The 18,166-nt window shown below is 41.8% G+C and overlaps 1 protein-coding gene across 2 annotated transcripts in view; it reads left to right on the plus strand.

The window, feature by feature from the left end:
* The first annotated feature begins 1,402 nt into the window (after window positions 1-1,402).
* Window positions 1,403-18,166, plus strand: part of prps1b (phosphoribosyl pyrophosphate synthetase 1B) — a 33,685-nt gene continuing 16,921 nt past the window's right edge. Inside the window, exon 1 of one of the 2 annotated variants that reach the window (XM_007891043.2) lies at window positions 1,403-1,727. In XM_007891043.2, coding sequence (XP_007889234.1) covers window positions 1,606-1,727 — 122 coding nt within the window. In that variant the 5' untranslated portion in view covers window positions 1,403-1,605. The remainder of the gene's footprint in view (window positions 1,728-18,166) is intronic. The other variant, XM_007891044.2, reaches the window with a different exon arrangement.

Here is an 18,166-nt window from a genome sequence, read left to right on the forward strand (position 1 = left end):
TAAATCTTTTCAAAGAGCCAGCAAAACGTCCTCCTTCTGTCCTGCATAATTGTACGATTCTATGATTCACTTGGGTGGACAACTGCCTCCTGATTTCACTCCTTAATAGCCTAGCTCTAATTTTAAGATTATAATAATAATAATAATCCTTGCATTTGATATAGCGCTTTTCACGTCAGGAGGACGTCACAAAGCGCTTCACAGAACACACTGTATTTGTGGGCGAACGCGGCAGCCAATTGCGCACAGCAATGTCCCACAAACAGTTGTAGATTGAAAATGACCAATTTATTATTGTTTTGTTTTTTTGGAGGGATTATTATTAGGCTCTGTGTGGAGTAAGGAAACTTGCCCGAGGTTTCGCCCTCTGCCTGGAATTGAACTCAGGTCTCTCACTTGCAAAGCGAGTGCTCAACCACTGAGCTACAGGACTCCACTGTATGCCCTCTTGTTCTAGATTCTCCACCAGAGGAAATAGTTTCTCTGTATCAACCCTATCAAATCCCTTTATTATTTTAAAAACCCAAGTCAGGTCACCGGTCAATCTCCTAAACCCAAGGGAATAGAGACAAAGTTGTCCTCATAATTTAATCCTTTAAGGCTTGGTATCATTCTGATGAAACTGCGCTGCACCCCCTCCAGAGCCAATATAATTCCCAAGGAGCCCAAAATTGAACACAGTAGTCTAGATCGGGTCTGACCAAGGCTCTACATAGTTGAAACATCATTTCTTCCCGCTTTCTCTGTATCAACCCTATCAAATCCCTTTATGATTCCAAAGCCCAAGTCAGGTCACCCGTCAACCTCCTAAACATATCTCGCCCACAAATATACGGTCAGTTCACTTTACAGTGTGTTCTGTGAAGTGCTTTGGGACGTCCTCCCGACGTGAAAAGCGCTATATCAAATGCGAGGATTATTATTATTATTAAGGAAGACATTCCAACCCATTCCCGTCCCCACACACACACACACACACTCGCGCGCGCGCCCTGTGGACGCCGCCACGCGCTGACTGCGCCGCAGACACCGGGCGGGACCCACGTGGTGCTCCACTCAATGACCGACACAAACCTGGGCGGTTCGGCCCCGCCCCCCGGCAAACCGACCAATAGACTCGCGGCGAAGCGGGGGGTGGGGTGGGGGTGGGGCGGCGCCAAGGGGGGGGGTGGGGCGGGTCCCGGGCCCCGACCAATCGAAAAGGAGCGATTAACCCGCGCAAAGCAGGAGCTGGCGCGGCGCGTGCACGCGGCGGGGGGGGGCGCGCGGGAAGCGACGCCTGGGAGGGTGAGGGACAGCCGCCCCGGCCAATCAGAAAGGAGGGCGCGAGTGGCGGACGCGCGGAAGGCGGGAGCTGAACGGAACCACGCATGCGCGCGGGCACGCCTACCAGTCCGTCTCCTCCAAAGATGGCGACGTAGCGTCAGCACTTTACCTCAGGAGCGAGTAGCTTTGACAGTCAACGTGGTGGTGGTGTGCGGAGAGTAGAAACTGAGTTTGTTAAAACCGTTTTAATTTATTTGTAAATTATTATTTTTCTTAAATACACACACATATATATATTTAAACTAAAAAAAATCGCACACCACCACGCGCTGCGGAAAGATGCCTAACATTAAGATATTCAGCGGGAGCTCTCACCAAGATTTATCGCAAAAGATCGCTGACCGCCTGGGGTTGGAGCTCGGTAAAGTGGTGACCAAGAAATTCAGCAACCAGGAGACGTGGTGAGTGGGAGTCCGCTCGGCCGCCGAGGCCCTCAGGTGGCGGGTGGTCGTCTCCCTCTGCGATGGCGCGTGGTGGCGGCTGGAAGAGGCGAGGTGTTCGCGGGGCACGCCGGGACTTGTAGTTTCTCCCCCTCTGGAGTCTCGGCCGTCTGTCGCCGCGTTCTGCCTCCCGCGACTACAACTCCCAGCGGCCCGCGCGCCCTCCCCAAGGCTGCACGTTGCCCTAGAACTCAAATTGGTCGAGAGCGCTGAAAGGGGGAATTAATATTAAGACACGTAACACAATTTGGGAAATTGTCTGCAGCGAATCTCCCAAAAAGGCAGCCTACGCCCATTTATTCCTCACTTGGTTTGCATTGTTTGCGGGGTGGGGGCGCGAAAATGCGATTTAAGCCTTTTATTTCAAGCAATTTCTCATTGTTCCATGTGGCTACCTGCCTACTTTTCCTTAATAAGATAATGATCCTTGCATTTTACTACAGCGCTTTATCACGTCGTTGAGACATCTCAAAGTCCTTCACAGAATTTACTTTGTCTATTGTCTATTTTGTGGGCGAAACATGGCAGCAAATTGTGCACATCATTGTCTCACAAACATATGGATTGAGTGACCAAATTAATATTTGTTTTCAAGGAGAGTGGAAGAGGGTTGTTTTGCTCTTGTGGATGGGGTAGTTGTTATCAGGGAATTGCACATGAGAGATTTTGAACACCATATTTATAAAAAGTGAGATTTAATAAAAACAATTTGCTTCCCTCCCCCATTTATAATTACAGAGCAAGTCTCCTTTGCAAAAGTGAGTAAGCTAAATGTTTCCTCCTTCAACATAATACATGTTCTCAATTAACTATAAACATACAGACCAGAGGATTTTGGTCAGATCTGATCCTCTTGTTGATTTAAAATGGTTGATGTTGGTGGAATACCTAACCACAATATAATTTTAAACCATAGCCTTAACAAACCCTCTATTTGCTATTGAATGTGAAACCTGGTGAAATGCTCTTAAGAATATGGATCCAAGTTTATTTCCCAGTAGACAGCTGTAAATGGATAGAATTCTTTATGCTGAAATATCTAGCTTGCGCTGAATTTTGGATTAAATGTAATTTTTGTTATGCCCTTTTTTAGGGCATATTTATAAACATAAATATATTTCTTTTTGTAGTAAATGTTGAGAAAACTACATATATGGCAATCGTTCTTGGCACTGGCTGGCATTTTGTGCAGTCACAATCGTGTTCGATACTGGATTTAGTTTTGTCATGTGAGAGGTTTATTTGTGCCGCCATTTGTTATTTTTTAATCCAGTGAACCTCTTGGTGTGTACTTTCTTTAAATCAACCAAGTCTCAGTCCGAGTTAACTTGAGCTACCTTCAACATCTAGTGATAAAATGCAATTAGTGCTGCAGATCATCCCAAACTCTGCAGCTCGTGTACTCTCACGCACCAGGCCCCGCGACCCCATCACTCCCACCCTCCCCTGACTCCACTGGCTCTGCATACCCCAGAGGATCGAGTTCAAGATCCTCGTCCTCACTTTCAAGGCCATCCGTGGTCTTGCCCCCTCCTACCTCTCTGACCTGCTGACTTCCACCAACCTGTCCGCTCATCAGGCTCCGGCCTCCTCCATGTCTCCCGCCCTACCATCGGTGGCCGGGCTTTCAGCCTCTCTGCCCCCCACCCTCCATCCCACGGTCCTATCGCCTCGCTTCCTCCCTTGCCTCCTTCTCTTCGATTGTGCTTTTGATCTCCCTCCCACCTTTCTGCCTTCTCTCACCCCTCCCCCATGCTTGGGCCCTGACATCTGACTATTCAGTGCTTTGGGACGTCCTCCCGACGTGAAAGGCGCTCTACAAATGTAATTTTGTTGTTGTTGTCCTCTTGGGTAGGAGTTAGTTTTTTTAAGAAAAATAATAATAATCCTTGCACTTGATATAGCGCTTTTCAGGTCTTCTAGACATCTCAAAGCGCTTCACAGAATATACTGTAAAGTGAAGTGACTGTATATTTTGTGGGCGAAATGCGGCAGCCAATTGCGCACAGCAGTATACCACAAACAGTCGTGGATTGAGTGACCAAATTAAAATAAAAGCCATTGCAAGTGATCTGTAGACAAATGTTGCTTGAATTGATTTTAAAGACATTTAGTGGAATGAAATCCTACTCTATGACTGGCTAATCACTTTGTACTCTGCATACTTTGACCTGAACTATTATAATCCTTGCATAACATTGAAATGTATAATATTGAAATATCTCAAAATTACTTCTCAGGTAATTAAGCGTATCAGGACACTACCTGCATGAAGGACACTATATAAATGCAAATGATCAATTTATCTGCAGGATTACTTGTCAGGACAATGGGAAGAACCAATAGCGGATTGGTGTATTTTATATGCACTTGGGACCACAGTTTAATAACTCAACCAAAAGTTGGCATCTCCAACAGTGTAGTGCTCCCCCAGTATTGGTGATTCAACCTAAACATAGCTCAAGCTATGTCATGAGGTTTGAATCCACAGAAATGAGAAGTGCTATCAGGTTCAGATGCTTCTGTACGGCCTATTCAATTTTAATTTGTATATTGCTGTATCTTTTATCAAGCAGTTCGTAGCAATTGCTACAAACTGCTTGATAAAAGCAAGTTGCATTGATATACGCGCTTCTCAAGGACGGGTTTGAACACTGAGATAGAGGGAGGTGGCCATAAGCATATTCAGAGCAATAGAATTTGTGGTGGGACTGAGAAAAAGAGGGGAGACCCTGAGTGGTAGAGGTTATGTGGTGTAGGAACCTAAATCTCAGCCTGTCCATGGATGGTGGTGTGGTGATGGTGGTCGATGTGCATCAAGCTCTAGTTAGCTGAGCAGAGGAGTAGGGCAGGCGGAGATTGGAGAGATAAGGGGTTGCCTAAGCACTCAGGGATGCTACCATACGTGTGGGACACTATATAAATACAAGTTGTTGTTGCCAAGGATTAGGACCTTGAAATCTATCCTCTGGAAGATAGGGATCCATTGGAGACTGGCGAGGAATGGGGTGATGGGGCATCATTTGGTGCGAGTGAGGATGCAGTCAATAGAGTTTTGGATGAGTTGCATCTTGTGAATGTTGCAGCTCAGGAGACCAGTGTCGAATGATTTGGAAAGGTTTGTTGATGAAGGTGGGTCTGAGTGTTTCAGCAGACAATGTGGGGGAAGTGAAGGAAGGCAGGCTTAAACGCTGACCAGATCTGAGGTAGCGAGGAGAACTGGGGTTGAACTGGATGCCAAGTCTACACACCTGTTTGGAGAGGTTCAGTAGGTCAGAGCCAGTGAAAAGATGAGTTGCTGGGAGCCGAGGAGAATGGCTTGTGTTTTATCCATATTAGGATTGGAAGAAACTTTGGCTCATCCGGGTTTTGGTAATAGATAGGAAAGCAAGCAGAACATCGGTAGACCTGGAGTCAAGAATAGAAGTGGAAAAGTAAATGTGGGTGTCATCCTGTGGTCGATTTCTCCATGTCGGTGGATGATATTGCTAATAGGGTGCAAGTTAATGAAGAAAAGAGAGGGCTGAGGTAGTCTGCAGATGACTGTGTCGGGTGGGAGGAGAAACTGTTGGAGGAGATGAAGTAAAGCAGTGGGTCAAGTAGGACTAGAACCAGAAGCGTTTGATCCCAGAGGCAGATGAGGGAAGAGAGGCAGGATGGAATTGTTAACTATGTCAAAACCAAGTAGAGAGGTCGAGGAGGTAGTGGGAACCCTGGTCACAGAGAGAGAATGGCATTAGTCCTTTGACAAGGGCCTTCTCTAGGGTGTGAGCAGGGCAGAAACTGGAGTGGATAGAACGGTGCGAGGGAAGACTTATTCCATGATTTTGAATAGGAAGGGCAAGGTTGGAGATGATAGGGATGTTGGAGAGTTTGGAGGGAACACAGGTAGATTTTTATGAGGAAGTGAATTTGATTAGTTACAATGTGGATTTAAAGGAGATGGGAATAGTGCCGAAAGAGAGAGACCAACAGCGACTTCAAAATACAGTCCAGGCTGACACTCCAATCCAGTGCTGGGGCAGTGCTGCACTGTTAGAGGTGCCATCCCTCGGTTGACCCATTAATCCATGGTTCCATCTGCCTATTCAAGTGGACGTTAAATCCCACAGTCCCTTTGCCTTGCTCCCTCCCTTTCCTCCTTTAAAGCATGCCTCAAGACGCTTTTTCGACCTCATCTTCAGTCACCCTCCTGATCCCAACCCCCTGCTCGGTGCTACACAAATATATGCTATATATACGAAAGGCACTATACATATGTAATTTGTTGTTGTTGTCAAGGATCTCATAACACTATTTGAGAAGAGCGTTTCTCCCGGTGTCTTGGTCAACAATCCACTCAAAAAAGATTGATTACTCACTTTGTAGCTGTGGGATGTTGCTATATGCAAATTAGCTGGTAAATGCAGTCATTACATTTCACAGTAAAATCATGTGAAACACTTTGATACATCTAAACGACTTTGTTAGGTGCTATATCAAAAGTATTATTAATTTTCTGTAGGTTTGTTGATGTTTGCTACGATTTCTTGATTATTTCTACACTTTCATCTTTGATTTAGGAAATTACTTAACCTTTAATGTTCATCTTTCATTGGTCTTGCAATGTAGCAAAGTTCTTTATTGACTGTTTTTACATGGTCTACTGTTTTCTCATGGGTTAGAAGTCGGTGTTTGGCTTCAGGGTCATCTTATCTTGGAAATTGTTATCTGAAGGGTTTATGTCCAGCCAAAATTTGATTGGATTAGATGTTAATAGGCCAAGGTTAGTGAGTGCTGACCAGTGTTTGTGGATAGTAATTAAAGCACTGGTGCAGAGAATACTAGCAAATTAACTAAAAGCCTTTCTTTATGTGCTGTCAGCTACTGATGTGTACAGTTTCAGCTTGTCTTGGCGTATTTTTTCAGGTGCTGTTGTAGCATTGCACGACAGCATCAGTTTCTTTATGCTTGTCTCAATTTTCAGTGTACCATATACAATGAATGATACATGGTGACAAATTGGGGCAGATTGTGTGTCTTTGGTCATGGGCGCCACTTGTTCTGAGGTCGAGTTCAAGAAGTGCCCTTAGAGGCTCATCCAGCTTCCAGGCCAGGTCAGAAGTGTGAGTTCCATACCAAAAAAATAATAATTTGGTCACTCAATCCACGGCAGTTTGTGGGACACTGCTGTGCCCAACTGCCTACCACGTTTCGCCCACAAATTATAGTCAATTCACTTTACAGTACATTCTGTGAAGCGCTTTGAGACATGATAAGGCACTATAATCACATGCAAGGATTATTATTATTACCATTGGTCTGCATGGTGAACGTTCTCTGCCACAGGTAAATGTAACAAATATCTGGGTATGCATAAACCAGTTTCTCCATTGTTCCTATTTCTGTTGAATTTTCCAAAATTGCAACCAGGGCAGATTTAGCAGAGCGAGCAGAATTCAGTGTTGGTCTGGCAAAAAAGAGAGTCTGTGCCTCTTAGGGTACAACTGACTCGACCACTAAAAATCGTGTATTTCAATTGTTGAAAGCACATTCGTTTGCAATGAACCATGGTTCTGATTAAGCAATATCAAATTCCTATCATTGTCCTGTTTCTAATGCATGGATGACTGAATTTTGCCTCCTCCGAGCCATGTTATTATGGGAAGAAGAGGTGATTTACACTTGAATGTAAAATCGATTTACTATACTAAAATAACACAGAAGTTGATGGGAACCCACAGAAGGTCAGGCAGCATCTAGGGGGAGAGAAAAAAGTGAGTTAACATTTCAGGTCGATGACCTTTTGTCAGAAATTTATTTCAGATTTTCAGCATCTGCAGTATTTTGCCTTTTGCTTTTTTTGTACTATGCTTATTTAAAAACGGCTACGTTGTTATTGTATGCTATGCTGATCAGTTTAGCAATGTCATATGTACCAAGGCAAATTGGAGTCCTGAAGCTCAGTGGTTAGAGCACTCTCCTTGCAAGCGAGGGCGAAACCTTGGGCAAGTTTCTTTATTCCACACGCCTGATAATAATCCCTCCAAAAAACAAAACAATAATAAATTGGTCATTTTCAATCTACGACTGTTTGTAGGACATTGCTGTGCGCAATTGGCTGCTGCATTTCGCCCACAAATATACAGTCAATTCACTTTACAGTCTTCTGTGAAGTGCCTTGATACGTCAATAAGACGTGAAAAGCGCTATATCAAATGCAAGGATTATTATTACTAATTTAATAATCCTTGCATTTGATATAGCCCTTATCACGTCTTTGTGACGTCTCAAAGTAACTAATGGGGATTTTTCTGAAATCAAAAAAAAATGTCAGTACAAAATCTAAAAGGGTGGGTTCAAGTCTTGAAATGCTCACAGGCATGGATAATACAAATGAAAGTTTTTTGGGATGTGTGGAACACAAATCAGCAGACTACATACAGCACAGGTGAAGGTCATTCATATTTCTGTAATGCAGCCAGTCCGGTTGAACAATGTGGTTTAATTTAATTTTGGGGCGAAGCCAGCTTCATCTCTATTAGTTGGAGCGTTGGAAACATCTTTGAGGTATCTAGAAGCCATAGAAAGCACTATATCAAATGCAAGGATTATTATTGTTATTATCTGTTAATTGCCCGCTCCTCTTACACATTGCTGCTTTTAGCTTCAGCCAACTGGAAGCACAGTTCACTCTAACCTGAGCAGGACTGGGTACGTTTAGCAAGACTTTTAGTTTTGTGCTTTTCTTGCTTGAGGTTTGCACATTGATCTAATGAATAAGATAGTTTTGACGCTTTCCCATTAAAACGGGCAAGGTCCTACAGATTGAATTGTTTAAACCACGTACAGCAGTTCTGAACTTTGTAGCATGCTGAGCTGCGGCCTCAAAGATTACAATGGATGTACAGCATGGAAACGGGCCACTCGGCTCAACCATGCTTTAAACCACTGCATTTAAATGTGTTTATCTTGTGTTCAGAGGGATTTCTTCCAACCGATACATTTAAAATAAGTCCAAATGGTGTTCACGAGAGGTTAATGGAGTTTCAAATACAATAATTTTTAGCAACAAGTTCTGAATTCCTACAAAAAGCCTTGTTGGTTTAAGGGAATATCAACCCAGGTAGAATTCAGTCAACTGTACGTGAAAAGCACTATAACAAATAAGAATTATTGTTTTTTGGGGGGTACCTTCTTGCTCAGTAAGGATTCTGAATGGTCTTGTACTGCACTTTTCACAAAGATTATAAATAGGGGAATAGAATACAAAAGTCAGGAAGTTATGATGAACCTTTATAAAACACAGGTTAGACCTCAGCGAGAGATTGTATTCAGTTCTGGGCCCCACATTTTAGGAAGGATGTCAAGGCATTGGAGAGGGTGCAAAGGAGATGTAATAATAATAATAATAATCCTTGCATTTGATATAGCGCTTTTCACGTCGGGAGGACGTCCCAAAGCGCTTCACAGAATATACTGTAAAGTGAATTGACTGTATATTTGTGGGCGAAGGCGGCAGCCAATTGCGCACAGCAATGTCCCACAAACAGTCGTAGATTGAAAATGACCAATTTATTATTGTTTTGGGTTTTTTGGAGGGATTATTATTAGGCGTGTGGAGTAAGGAAACTTGCCCAAGGTTTCGCCCTGCCTGGAATTGAACCCAGGTGTCTTGCTTGCAAAGCAAGTGCTCTAACCACTGAGCTACAGGACTCCACTGTACCAGGATGGTACCAGGAATGAGGAACTTCAGTTATCAGGAGAGCCTAGAGAAGCGAGGATTATTCTCCTTGGAGCAGAGAAGGTTAAGAGGAGACTTAATAGATGTTTTCAAAATGACGAGGGCATTCGATAAGATGAATAAGGAGAAACTATTTCCTCTGGCGTGTGGCTCGGTAACCTGAAGACACCAATTTAAAGTAGTTGTTAAAAGAAACATCAGGGAGGTGAGGAGAAATTTTTTTACACAGTGAGTTGTTTAGATCTGGAATACATTGCATGAAAGGGTGGTGGAAGCCGATTCGATAATAGCTTTTAAGAGAGAAGTAAATAATTATTTGGGGAGGACAAGTTTGCAGGGCTGTGGGGAGAGCGCGGGGGAGTGGGATTGAATTGGATAGCTCTGTTCAAAGAGCCGGCACAGATACATGGGCCGAATGGCCTCCTTCTGTACTGTATGATTCTATGATTAACTCATTTGGATAGATTCAGAGAATAAATTTATATTGGACTCTTTTGTATAAATTGCTTGAACATTTGAAATATATTTTATACATTTGACTTATTTCTTTTAACCATTCAATACTAAACATTGGTGCAGCAAAATTAAATTGGACGGCTCAGGATTTTGATAGATTGTATATTTGAGAAGTGCCGTGCGATTGACTAGTTTAAATTTTTTTTAATCAAGTTGATACATAAAACCCTGTTAATAGCTGAGTATGCATTCTTCAGAATGATGCAATGTGACTTCAATATAATGACAAACTTTGGACCTATCAAATGTATTCTAATAATTGCTCAAGCTATCTTATGTTTAATGGATCACCACTTGCATTGTTGAGGACGTGTTGAAAGGATATAGCCTGATCCTGTCCTCGGGTAATGCAATGCAATTCAGGTTTTTGTGCCCAAATTTGTTGACTGAATTGGTGTTTTGTTTATTTTATGATTTCAGTTGTAAATTTTAATGAACTAATTTTGGCCAATTTTCTCCCCTCACCTCCCTATTATCCTAATAATTCTTGCATTTTTTTATAGCACCTTATAATGTCATTGAGACATCTCAAAGCACTTCACACAGCATACTGCAAAATGAATTGACTGTATATTTTGTGGGCAAAACAAAATTGATGGGAAATGGTTCATTGGCTACCATGCATTAGGTGGTTCAACTGGCTGTTCTTAATGTACGAAGCTAGATATTATGTGCAAGTAAAATATTCAACTAAGCGGGTGATGAACTCGCATTTGTCCTCATTTGCTAACAAATTCTAGCGGAGGTCACTGTAACTCTACCTGATTAACCATGGAGCCAGTTGTACAACTCCAACTGTTGTTTGGACTGAGATCTGCTAACTCAATACAGAGTGGAATTCAAGCCAGTGGCCGTCTGGTCTGTTTGTCTCAATGCTACATATTGTCTTAATGTTTGTCTGTTTGTCTCAGTGCCTTTACCCATAGACTACTGGTGGAAGCTTTGCATTTAATAGGTTAATTGTTCTTCTAAACAGGCAAACTATTTTTGCCATGGCTACATAGATGACCGATTTCTAGTGCTTCTGCAAAGCAATTTTCAATAAGAAAGTTGAAGTATTTCCTCAAAAAGTAATTCGATGATAAGAGAGTACAGTAACACCCAAGTTGTACATGCACCTGAGTCCCATTCACTTTCCTATTAAAACCGCTTAGATATCTTTGCACTAGTTGTATTTTATAAACAAATTATCTCGTAACGCCACTCGCCTACCCTCAATTACTCACACATTTACTGGCATTAAATCGTAGGAAATTACCTCCTGATCTGTCGAGAAATGCACACTTACCGGGCGGCTTTATTGAAAGCATAGTCTTCACGTGTGCAGAAGAACTTAATTTCCCATGATTCTATACAATTTCAATGCTTGCCATTAAGTGTGCATGCAATGACAGATCAATGCACATTGAATTGCGGGAAACATAGTCTTGACCTGACACTGCGTGCGTGCTTACCGCTTCGCTTGTATTGAATTATGCCTGGAAGTGTAGATTATTGATTGAATCTCATTTTATACAATTTATACAGTTTTCCTGTAACTAGTACTTCATGTAAATCCTATTAAATGTTATAGTCCCAACTTATGTGAGTTTTATTGTTTTTCACTATGGGCAAATCAGATGCCCCATTTGCCTACAAAAAACGGTCATAGCTTGTTACTGTAAAATCCTGTGACATGCTTTGAGACATTCTTTCAACATGATAGGCACTAAATCAAATACAAGGGTTATTTTTCTATTCATCGTCTGTGACCAGTTGGTGTTTCTTTGATACTGTCATGTGGAAGACAGTGTTCTAATGCAAATTCTAGAAAACCAGTTGGAACAAATTCAGATCAGTGGAAGGGTTGTTTACTGGTCCCACTGGAAAATGTTTGGATTTAGTTTTGAGTAGCCAGTTATTTGAAAACGATGCATTTTAGCAGGTATGATAAATGTGAACTCGAATCCCTGGCAGGCTATGCGTTTTAATTATTTGAGTATGCCTGGAGTTGGCTCTTTATTTTGTTCTGTGATTTATGAACCGAGTTGGGACTTGTTTTTTGTTCCCTGGGATTCTGTAATTGAATCGGGAATTGACTATTTTGCAGTTTGAATAACTGTGAGCTCCAGTACTCAGAATCATAGAATATTACAGCACACAACGAGGCCATTCTTTCCATCGACCTGTTCCGGCTCTTTGGAAGAGCTACCAACTTGTCCCACTTACCGCATCCTTGCAATTTTTTTCTTTTCAAATATCTATCCAATTCCCTTTTGAAAGTTGTTATTAAATCTGTTTCCAACCACCCTTTCAGGCAATGCATTCCAGACCATAACACCTCCAAGGGTTAAACTGAATCTGGCTTCTAACATCTAGTTAGCTTTTCCATATAAAAACGTGGAAGCAGTTTGCAATACGCCAAGTACAGGTGCAGTTATTCTCAAGGGTCCAGAGAATCCAAGCGCATTGTATACCTAGTTAACAGCTTTATATGACAGGAGAAAGCCTCACTCTTACATTAAGGAGACTGAACAATTCTGATTCTTAAGGTTGTATTTCCAAGTCATAAATGTCTGGTTAGATTTCTTGAAACAATAGGTAGGCTCTTCTAAGTTGCAGTATTGTAGATTGAACTGAATTTATTCTTAACAAGTCTTAACTTATTCTTATTAGCAAATCTTTGTCAATTTATCTTTAAAAATGTACCTCCATAAATCTTGTATGCTTATCAAATTTGGTATTGCCCGGGCCATTTCATATGCACATCTGCAGGAAGAATTGTTGCTATCCTACTACCCAAATGTTAGTCTTATGCTGAGAAGAGTTGTAACAAGCTAATTATCCACTGTATAATCATATAATATATAATTATCTAAAATAGCTCCTGTGAGCCCTGATGAATTTGAAGTTTGAATTTAGTATACTGAACCCTTGGATGACTGCTTCAAGCTTGAGGTGAAGGTTTGATGCAAAGAAAATCAATAATATAGCTCATCACAAAAATCTAGGGCAGGGCCTACAATCCCCACTTACTTGTGGCCTCAGACTTCATTGCTAGTTTGTGGGGCATTCTGTAAGTGATGAGTGCTTGTTTCACTGGGAAACAGCCGGGGTTCAAACCGGATGCCAATACATGTAGTATAAAACATACTTTATGCGGGTTTCATTGTACACCCAGGAAACATAATTAAATCACCTGTGAAGCGCTGTGATATGTCTCAACGACATAAGGCACTATATCAAGTGCAAGGATTATTATTATAAAGCAGGATTTTCCTCGATGTTACATGCTTTGTAGGTAGTGGTGTTTTTAAATAAAACGTCTGTGTTGGGATAACTTTAAAAAATGAGATATGGTTTGTCCTCTTGAATCAACAAAATTATCCTAGTTTGTATAATGGAGAATGTTGGTGTCTGCTCATCTGTTTTTTTCACATGATTGATATGAAAATGTTTGGATATTACAATTGGCTTTACTTAGCAGAATTGTTTAAGCGAGGAGAAAGATTGGTGAAAGAAGTAAAATAGTCTGTCAGTACCGTTTTCTGGAGTGAAGGTTTCATTTAAGCTTGAAAGGTGTAAATAATTACTGGTTTGAGAACATGTCATCTTAAATGTTGTTAATAGGGTAGATGTTTCCATTATATTGTAAGTCTTGTAAAGGTACCAAATGGTGAGAGTAGGAATAAAACTCAACACTTTACCCAAATTAATTTGGGCTTGTTGCTGGCCAGTTATGCCCTTTCAATGGCAACAAAAATAGACTGGGGAGAGAGAGGGATGCTGTACAGCAAGCTTTGCAGTTTTAGCTGGTTATACGCCAGAACAGATGCCTCAATGCTCACTCAGCCTTGGCTTTTGCCATTCTACGCCTACTGCTCTCCAGAATTGTGTAAGTGGCGTGCATCGCTCCAGGGACACTTCTTCATATTTCTTTTGTTAGCAATAGTAGTATTTCTATTGTTCTAGGATTATTCTGAGTCAAAAGGTTGTGAGTTCAAGCCCCATGTCAGGACTTTGAACTCACATAACTCAGAAGATACTCAAACAGATTAGAGAAAGTACAGAGGAGAACTGAAAAAGGAAATAAGAGGGGCAAAGAGATTGTATGAGAAAAGATTAGTGGGTAACATAAAAGGGAACCCTAAGGTATTTTATAAGCATATAAAAAATAAAAGGTAGGGTGGATCCAATTAGGGACCAAAGAGGAAATCTTCTTGTGGAGGCAGAGGGCACAGCTGATGTACTGAATCATGTCTAACAAACATGACAGAGATGTTTTTATGAAGTAACGGAGAGCGCTTTGCATCTGTCTTCACAAAAGAAGAGGATGCAGCCAATATCACCGGATTGGAAGAGAGGAGAGAAATTGAATAAGATAATAAACCAAGATGAGCTACTAAAAAGATTGTCGGTGCTCAAGAAAGATAAGCCACCCAGACGGGATGCATCCTAGGTTACTGAGGGATGTAAGGGTGGAAATAACGGGGGCTCTGGCCACAATCATTCAATCCTCTTTGGACCCCGGGGCGGTGCCAGAGGACTGGAGGGTTGCAAATGTTACTCCCCTGTACAAAAAGGGGCAGAAGGATAAACCCGGGAACTACAGGCCAGTCAGCCTAACGTCAGTAGTAGAGAAAGTTCTAGAGACTATAATCCGGGACAAAATAAATTTTCATTTAGAAAAATTTAGGTTTAATAAAGGACAGCCAACATGGATTTGTTAAAGGCAAATCATGTCTAACAAACCTGATAGATTTTTTTATGAAGTAACGGAGAGGGTGGATGAAGGTGGATTTTTAAAAGGCATTTGATAAAGTGCCACATAAGAGACTTGTGAGCAAAATAGAAGCCCACGGTATTAAAGGGATAGTGGGAATTGAAGAAGACTGCAGAGGATATAGACAGACTGGTAAAATGGGCAGACATGTGGCAGATGAAGTTTAATATAGAGAAATGCAAAGTGATGCATTTTTGGAAGAAGAATGAGGAGAGGCAATATAAGCTGATGGTACAATCTTAAAGGGGGTGAAGGAACAGAGAGACCTGGGGTTCATATAAGTAAATCTTTGAAGGTGGCCGGACAGGAAAATAAAGCTGCTAAAAAAGCATATGGGATACTGGGCTTTATAAATAGGGGCATAGAATACACGTCAGGAAGTTATGATGAACCTTTATATAAAATACTGGTTAGGCCTCAGCGAGAGACTGTGTTCAGTTCTGGGCCCCACACTTTAGGAAGGATGTCAGGGCATTGGAGAGGGCGCAAAGGAGATGTACCAGGATGGTACCAGCAATGAGAGAGTTCAGTTATCAGGAGAGGCGAGAGAAGCGAGGATTATTCTCCTTGGAGCAGAAAAGGTTGAGAGGAGACTTAATAGACGTTTTCAAAATTATGAGGGGATTCATTGGGGTGAACAAGGAGGAACTATTTCCACGGTGGGAGGGTTGGTAACCCGAGTACACCGATTTTAAAATAGATGTTAAAAGAAACAGAGGGGAGGTGAGGAGAAATTTTTTCACACAGTGAGTTGTTTGGATCTGGAATACATTGCCTGCTGAAAGGGCGGTGAAAGCCGATTCGATAACAAAGTGCTGCGGGTTTGCTGCATTGTTAGAGATGCCATCCTTTGAATGAGACGTTTAAAGTCAGGTCTGCCTGTTCAGATGGGTGTTAAAGATCCCATGGCACTATTCGAAAAAGAACGGAGTTTCACCCTTTGTCCTGACCAAGAATCCCTAAGATAAAATGGGTCATTCACTTCATAGTTATTTGTGGGACATTGCTAAGCTCAAATTGGCTGTTGCATTTGCCTGCAAAATAGTCAATACGCACTACAGTAAATACTGTGAAGAGCTTTGAGATGTTCCTCTTGATGTGAAAGGCACAATATTGAGTTTACTAAGTATACAGGTGGCTGGTGAACTTATGCGATGAAGTCTTGGAATGACTGGTGAACTGTGTTGGGTTCTCAAATGGAAAAACTGATTCTTGTCTATAGATGTTATTAAAAATGGTTTCTGTTTCCATATGTTATTTTACAATGAAAGGTGCTGCTGCTAGTTTTTGCCTTTTGAGAACTAGGGGACCAGTTCTTTCGGGGTTCACTATGTGAATAGTGTTATGGAATTAGCTGAGTAATTGTGTTCTGATGCAGATTGTAATTGAATTACGAAGTATACTACAGGTACTGGTGAACTTATGTGATGAAGTCTTGTTAATCATAATGTGTGCATTTCAGTTTCTATGTACTGAGGGAAATCAACTGTGAAATTAGACTAATGGTGTTTACTGCATCTGGTTTTGTTGGACGGTAACTTGAGACGTCTAACGGTAATTTACTCAGCAACAAGGACCTGGATTATCCTGTGTTCAGTAGTGAGTTACTGAATACAGAAAGGTATTTGTCAGCTAGCAAAATGTCACTTCCTGTTTTGTGAAGGACTCCTGAGCAACGACCAAACAGTGCAGATTCTTAGCCACAGGAATAAAATGTCCTCAAATGTCAGCCCCTGGCAAAGTGACCCTGAACTCTCCAGGGTTACCGACAGTTGCAGTTTCCCCTGGTGTTGGAGTTTGTGACTGAAGTCTGTAATTTCTGCCAAATAACTTCTTTGTCAGCTATGAAAGTGCTGCTATAGTAAATGGATCCCATGGGGTGTTCTACAACCTTCATATTCAAAATATTCTGCACTCTTTCGTTCCTCTCCTCTCTTCTCCCCTCCGCCCCCCCCCCCCCAGCATTGACTCATCATCCTTCCCAGTCTCTCTCAAATACACCAAATCATTGGGAAGCAACCTTGGATCAATCTTCAGCTCTCCTTTCTCCCTTGCACCCAGTCCCTGACCAAGATTGCTTTACTTCATCACTGCCCGTTTCTGCCACATCTCAGAACAACTGCCACCAAACCCTTATCCAAAATGAGTTACCTCCCGCCTGGATGTTTTGAATGTACTCGTTTCTGGTTTCCGTAGCTCCATTATACATAAGCTACAACTTTGCCACCTGTAGCCTCGCCTGCACCAAACTGCATGTCCATCAGTCCTCGTCTGGCTCAGAGTCAATTGATTTCAATTTCGTCCACAAATGCCTTTGTGCAGTAATAGCTCCTTACCACTGCGATTTTTTTTTCTATCCCATTCCTCTGCTCGCCCCCTCTGCTTATCAGGCATGCTGCGTGTTTTTCTCTACCAACCCCCTTCCGCTCCACCAACAGCGGCTTTGCTTCCAGATCCTGTGCCTCTAACCTCTGCAACTACTTCCATCTCACCCTTCTTCATCCGCCTTTAAATTCAGCTTTGAAACCTACCTCTTAGGCTGCATTCATAGTCACTTACCCTCTCTCCTCTGCTTGGTGTCTGACCCCGTATTTGTAAAGTGCACAACATTATCCTACATGCAGCGTGCTATATAAATGCAAATTGTTGTTGAAGAATGATCACTGGGGAAATTATTAGGAGCTGATAACAGCAGTGGAACAGTATCATTAGGAAACACATGGAAAATTAAAAAAAACTCATTTGATAAGCAAGTGGAAAGTGGTGAAAAACTGATACCTATTTTTCACCCACAAAATACACAAATCAATCCACTTTACAGTATAATCTGCATTGAGACAATATGAATGAGGCGTTATATCAAATGTAAGTATTATTATCTTCTAGACTATAGAGAAGGTAAGATAAGCTTGCAAATTGCTTCCAGATAAGACCCTTCTGAAGAGATGGGCTCAAGCACACATCAGTTTGGGAAAATGTGGAGATTAGCCACAATGAAGAGTTATATGGCTTTCAGGTGCAGAAATCTCAAAGTGCTTCCACTTCAAATTTAGAGTGGGGACAGAAGCCAGAGTATGGCATGTTGCAGTAAAAGATAAACCAATTGCAATGGGGCATTCAGTCCACAGTATTTCAAATCCTGGCAATGGGATGTTTGAGGTGCATTTTATGGTCTTGCAACCCTGTTTATTCAAACACTCCAAGGCTGTAGATCCAGGAACACCTGTTACTTCATTATCATAAGCAAGGCCTGGTTTGGAAAGGCAGCAATTTGGTAGTGATTAAGGTTTTGATTTGAGCTTTTAAAAGGGTACAGTAAACGGAACAAAAGAACATTTGCAATTATTCAGTGCAATGTTTTGCTTTACATATACTGAATGCCTCTGGAAAGCGATGGAG

The sequence above is a fragment of the Callorhinchus milii genome, unplaced genomic scaffold (genome assembly GCF_018977255.1).
Source record: "Callorhinchus milii isolate IMCB2004 unplaced genomic scaffold, IMCB_Cmil_1.0 Scaffold15, whole genome shotgun sequence".
Lineage (NCBI taxonomy): Eukaryota > Metazoa > Chordata > Chondrichthyes > Chimaeriformes > Callorhinchidae > Callorhinchus > Callorhinchus milii.